The sequence below is a fragment of the Cajanus cajan genome, chromosome 9 (assembly GCF_000230855.2).
Source record: "Cajanus cajan strain Asha chromosome 9, NIPB_CcT2T_4, whole genome shotgun sequence".
NCBI lineage: Eukaryota > Viridiplantae > Streptophyta > Magnoliopsida > Fabales > Fabaceae > Cajanus > Cajanus cajan.
The window spans coordinates 10,630,372-10,637,378 of record NC_138525.1 but is presented as its reverse complement, the minus strand read 5'-3'; the positions used below and the strand labels follow the sequence as shown (position 1 = coordinate 10,637,378).

Sequence of the window (7,007 nt, the reverse complement as noted above, 5' to 3'; positions counted from 1 at the left end):
GTTGATTTAAATTAGAATACATAAATTTAAACCATTTCTGATATTCATTACTTTTAGTCTAAAGGGTTTGTTTGGATGAGTTTTTCCAAAAACACTTTTAAGAGAGAAAAATAGAAGAAAAAAAATTAAAATAAACTTCTTCATAAGTTAAAACTAACTTATACAAGAATTAAAAATAAGAATTTGAAGAAATTAATTGGATAAAACTTGTATAAATTAACTTACGTACAAGCTAATTTTAATTTATAAAAAAAATTATTTTATTTTATTTTTCTTATTTCTTTTTCTTAAAAGTACTTGTGAAGAAATATATATCTAAACAAACACTAATACATAAGTATGAGGCATATATAAAGAGCTTAAAAAAACAGAGAGAGAGAGAGATGACAACGTAAGTAGATGAACTTAATACATAAGCGTAAATAAATATAATACATACGATGTAAATAAAGAAAACATCATCTACATGGATAAATAGCAACCTGTCGACAGATGTGTGATGTGTTACATACATTGGATTATCCCTTATTTTTAGTCTAATATATATTCGCGAGCACCATAGATGTCATTATTTTTCTGTTTAGCACAAATAAACGTCATCCATGTAAAACAAGTGCTTCGGAAGATGAAGAATGATAAAAGCTTATCCGTTTAATTAAAATTTCATGTTTAAGATAACACAATAGATCATTGATAAAAGAAATAATGACACATTATTTCAAGAGAAGACGATAAATCAGATAAATTGAAACCACAAAGACCGAACCACATTTCAAGACTTCAATTTGAACTTGATTACATATAGAAACTTTATAATTCCAAGCAGAAATAGAAATGGCAAAGCAAAAATGCTTTTAAATCTAAGGAAGGTAATCATTTTCTATCATTGCTCTTGTACGAGTACCAAATGCTGATGGTACTTTGGTGTCACCAATGTATGCTATGTCCAAGGTTTCACTGCTATGAGCAACACCTTCCAATTGTTGTATACTTTTCCTTTTTCTGTGTCTTCTCACTCCAACAACCAATAGCCACAAAGTGACCAACAATAGAACCCCACCAACCACAGAAGGAACCACAATCTTTAACATGAACTTGTTCTTTCCATCACTAGGTGCTTGTGATGGGGCATTTGATTCCACAACTATTGAGAAGTGCCCTTGTTGCATTGTTGAACACACATTCCCAGGTAACACAATGTCAAACTGCACAGAACCATGCAAGTCAAAATACACACACTTGGCCAATGCCCCAAATGGTGCTGGTTCCACATAAGGGAATTTAACCAAAAGAGGCTTATCAGAGGCCCTTAGGTCCAATTCAGGAAGCTCTGAGGCAGACAAATTGACACCGCTATAGGCCAAGAGGCCCAAAACAGGAGCCAAATATGAGTAACCAGGTAAAGGGTAAAATGTGTGAGACCAATTACCCAAGTTGTGGTACACCAAGACAAGCCTCTCCACATAGGGACTCTCAGCAACCCCAATTGGGATCTCAAATTCTTTGTAGCTCTGAACTCCCCTTGTCCTCAAACTACCACTCCTGAGTCTCACTGCTGAGACTTTGATCCCTGTTAGGTTGGTGGGCACTTGAGCATCATAGGGCTCCCCAGTTATTGGGCCGGAAAGGGCCTTAAAGGCCCAATCTTGAAGATGGGCATCTAGTAAACGAGCCGAGACAACAGCATCATGTGGGAGTTGAGCACTTGAGAGTGACACACAAAGAAGGCATGCCAATGAGAACACCATAAACAAATTGGTTCTGACCCTCATCTAGATCTCATTCGTATGATCAAAAGCAAGAATTTTTTTCCTTGTTGAACCACACAAACACAGAAAATTGTTGCCAAAAAGAAAAGAAATCTTCACTATTCTGTTATGTGTAGCAGATGTTAATGATAAGGGAAATTAAACTGATTTAAAAAAATATATAGATTTCAAAAAACAAACCAGATGTTTTACTTAGTCGGCACTAGGGGCGAAGGGTTGGAGAGCAAATCTTGAAAATTGTTATCTAATCAATTTGGTGTTTGAAATTGAAATCAAGGAGACAAAAAGAGAAAGGTTGATCTTTGATAAGGAATTTGGTTATTAGAGAGAGAAGAAAATGCATGGAAAATTAAGGTGAGAAATTTGGAAAGTATGAGATGAGTTGCGGGTGGCATATGAGTTTGGAAATGTAATGCATGGATGGACATTGCTTTCTCTTCTCTCTTTTATGACATTTTATTTTATGGACTCACTCACCTTTATAACTTGGTGATATTATGAGATATTGATATCCCTTAATTCTCGTAATTTTGAAGATATAATCATGATTTGAAAAAAAGTCATGTAACTGGTGTGTCATATTTCGGTAGAAGAAGTTTGTGGTCTGTAGATGAAAAATAAAAAACATAAAAATAATAAAAACAAAACGTTGAAAGGAGAAGAGATCTCTATAAAAAGAGATTATCTGAATTTTTTATAAAAATTAGTCAATGAATACTTTGACTAAAAAATATTATGCATTTTTTTATTTATGTTATTGATATGATTTTATTAATGATTAATTTTTGTTGAAAAATTTAGAATCACGATTTTTTCATCCACACTATTCAAATTCAAAATTTTGCTTAAAGAATTAAGTCTAGCATTACCTAAACTAATAACTTGATAAAATTATTATTTATTGTAAAAAAAATTTATAAAATCATGTTTTTTTATCTTTCTATTTTCATTAATTCATAATTTTAGTTTCTCTATTTTAAAATAGAAATATTTAATCTCTCTAATTTTAAAAATGTAAAAATTTGATTCTCTTATTAAATTAATATCAATTAATTATTAAATTTTAATGTTTACACATATTTATCTAATATGACATTTAATAATATGACATTTAGAAGAAATTTTTTTTAAAAAAAATTATACATATAAAATTTATTAATAAAATAAATATCAATCACTTGTTCAAATATATATAAACAAGAATATATTATATTTAATATATATATATATATATATATATATATATATATATATATATATATATATATATATATATTCTTATATGTTATGTCAATTAAATATCATGTTATTTAAGTAGTGATGGATTACTAAAAAAATGTTAAAATTTAACAATTAATGAATAACAAATTAATATTAGAACCAAAATTTCATATATTTAAAATAGGATATTAAATGTCTTTATTTTAAAAGTGAGAGACTAAATTGCAGATAAAAAAAATAAAGAAATAAAAATTACAATTTATCCTAGTTTTTTTTAAGTATTTAAAAGTATTAAACATTTTGTTTGATGTCCATATTATTGGTAGCAGAAGAAAGGAAAATTTGTCAAAAATTGAGGGGTAAAAGTGCAAATAATATGCAAAATACGGTTATTGAGCTTGAAATATCGAAGTATCCGTTACTGTCAATGCTATCAATGCTATCAATGCTAGAAACTGCCTGACCTAGTTGAACATTTGACTAAGCCTGAAAGTTGAAAGGGTGGTGCAAATATTTTAAACGAATTGATTCAGAAGCATCTAATATAATTATAAATAACTTTATATGTTGAAATGAATAGTAAATTATATATAATAAATGTTATTTAATAAAAGTTTTTACTTTTATTTTCTTAATTAATATCTTTAAAATATCAGTTAAGATTTAACTCTTTTAATGAGTTGTTGCCATTTGCCAGTTTTACTATGCTTAAAATACCAGGGGGGAAAAACTATGCTCAAAATATAATCACTCTTCGGTAAAAAGAATAATATATTCAAAGAAAAAAAAAATATATATATATAACTAAATTTTATAATAAATTATATTTAAAATTTATATAATAAATATTTTTAAACATATAAATTATATTTAAAACTTGTGATAAATAATTTATACAATGATATAAGATTATTTTTAATTATTGATAATTTATTTAAAAATATTAAATTTTATTCATAAATAAAATTTGAATTGGATAACATTTTGTGAAAGATAACCCCTTAAAATATTATTGTCAAAGAGAAACTTCTACAAATCTTCCCATCTAAAAATGCTTTAAAATATTTTGTAAAAAAAAAAGAAGAAGAAAGACACTAAAAAAAGTGTTGAATGGTATCAATAAAAAATTCACACTTTTTTTAACTAATAATACTAATAGTAAAGGGTGTTAAAGGAGTGACAGACGAAACATATGATATTTTTATACTGGTTCGTTTTAACTACTATTTAGAGATGACATTCAATTCTCAATTTAACTAGATTGAATTTCGGTATTTTAAACAAAATAAAAATATTATTTCAACAAGTTACTTATGAGTCAAACCTAAGTGTTATTTGAATTGTTTCTTCAAGTAATCTACCCAAGTGTTCTTTTCACATAAAGCCTCTTCGAACTTAAACAACGAATATTATTTTACAAGCAAGCTTCTTTATACTCAAATAACAAGTATTCTTTTAGCTCAAATCCAATAACTTAGAGTTACTAAGATTTACAAGTTGTTTTGTCTTCTTATCAAGACATGAAACAACATTTTAAGTACAAATAACTACAAAAAGAATAATAAGAAGTCCTAAAAATATTTCTTCAAAGGTTCATCAATAAGTCATCACATTCTTTCTAAGCATGAAGTTTCTTATATAATATCCCGGATGAAGATGATTGTCGTAAAACCTTGAGGGTTACTCATTAACTTGTTTTGTTTGTCTTCATTACAACTTCCTTGAGGTAAGAAGTGTCTGTTGATACATTAAATCTTTGCATTAATTGTGTTTTACCAAATTTTCATTTCTTATCTGATTAAGAAAACTATTTATTAGCTTTAGGATAACAAACAGACAATATGTAGTGTGTGTCAACGAGCAAGTTTTGCATCAACTTTTACCGACTTTCTTTATGATTTTAAGGATTTGTTTGTCCTTGTTTCTTGTGCAAAACATGACTTCATTCACTTTAACATATTTGTGAGTTTCAACGAGTTTTCTTAGTTCGATCTATCAGTGAATCAATTTAGACATACAACAAGTAATTGTTATTCATTATAAATGCTATGCATATAAAACTTTATGTTTCGTTTGATGACACATCATTTATCTATTGATTTGCATCTTATGTTTTGTCTAATTTGTATTTTGCACAAATATTTTCTCTTATAAAAATGTTATGTTTGTTATCATTAAAATTTGAAAGTTTAAGGGATCCAAAATTAATTTTTAAATTAATATTTTTCCTTAAATAGAAACTCATAAATATATTCTCATGCGTTAAATAATTATTCGTGTTTAATATATAAGAGTGAATTAATATAATTTTGTATTAATATAATTTTGTATTATGTAAACACTTCACTATCCTCACTTTCCTTCACATTCATTACTATCCTCACTTTCCTACACATTCATTATTTATTTGAATGTGGGTAAACTTTACTTTATGTGTTAGTGTCACTTATATTTTTAATATTAAATGAATCATCCATTAGTTAACAAGTAATAACCTAATATCAAAATAAAATATATATTTTATCTTTAAATTTTAAAATTCAAATATCATTTTTCTCCATCATTCTTATATTTACTTCAATATTTTTTTAATCTCTAATATTTGAATATATGATTTTCATGTTTATTACAATGTTTTTTTTAACTATCAATAGTTAAAAATAATTTATATTCCAATATAATTTATTTATCATAAACTTTAATTATAATCACTCATGTATATAAATTATAATATTTTCTACTTTGTAATGTTTCACTCTCTTATATTCATTTTTATTTGAAAATTCTCCCCTAATTAAGAGGTGAATTTTATTTTGTGTCTTTATATTTTTCATATTAAACTAAAGTTATATTATTCAGCATGTAACATCAAAATGAAATAAGTATTTTATCTTTAAAATTAAAATATTAATTATTCCTCTTTGTTATTTTTATATTTACTTTAATATTTTTACCCTCTTATCTATTTTAATATATTATTTTCATATTTATTTTAATATTTTTAACTTCTAATCTTTTTAATATATCATTTTCATATTTATTTTAATATTTTTTTTAAATATCAATATTTAAAATAATTTTATATTATAATATAAGTTATTCATCATAAATCTAAAATACAATTTATATATTAACATTTATTTATTTATTTCATTTGATTATAATATAATATATAATTATAACTTTTTATTTATTATAAATTTTAGTCATATAAATTAAATAACTATTTTATGCATAGTATTGACTAAAATATTAGTACAGTATATAATAACAAAAATATTAATGTATTATAAATTTAGTTGTATGAAATAAATAATTATCAGTACGTTATATAAGATAAAAATGTTAGTCATTATTATTTCAGTTAAACTCTTATTTTTAAACTAATTAAGTAAGAGAGAAAAACAAACCGTATAAAAAAATATTAAAGTAATAAATAAATAAATAATCAAGAAAAAAACTAATTAGACTACATTGACATTATAAATGTCGTTACATTCATTCAATTGCATTATAATGTATGATAAGTTTATTAATTATTATAATAATTGTTTTAAAAAATATATTATATTTATGATATTTTTTTATTACTTGTATGTGTAAAAATATTTACACTAAAATACGTCAAAATTGAACACTTAAAAAAATATAAATATCTTTATAACAAACATTTCATCAACCCATTAAATTGAAGATGAATAAAAAATATCATAAATAAAAAAACTGATTAAAATATAAATTGAGTTGCACTCAAATATGTAAAATTAAAAAAATTACGTATCTTAAGAGAAAAAAAAATAATTATTCTATATTTTAACATTAGAAAGGGAGGGTAATATTTACATTTTTTAAGAGAAAAAAATACTTTAATAGAGTACTAAGTTAAATGAATTAAATTATATTTTATTATAAGAGAGAATGACAATATAATATTTGTATGTTTCTATTTTTATTTTTAGCGAGGAAGAAAAATTGGGAATTTAAAGATTAGGTTGGACTTGCTTGTGATCATAAAGT

General features: G+C 24.7%; 1 protein-coding gene across 1 annotated transcript; it reads right to left on the bottom strand.

Annotated features, from left to right (window-relative positions):
- Positions 1–362: 362 nt before the first annotated feature.
- On the bottom strand, positions 363–2,364 carry LOC109817708 (uncharacterized). Its single transcript, XM_020383033.3, has one exon. It carries the CDS (start codon positions 1,770–1,772, stop codon positions 861–863), a length of 912 nt encoding a protein of 303 aa, XP_020238622.1. The 5' UTR covers positions 1,773–2,364; the 3' UTR covers positions 363–860.
- Between the last annotated feature and the right edge of the window lie 4,643 nt (positions 2,365–7,007).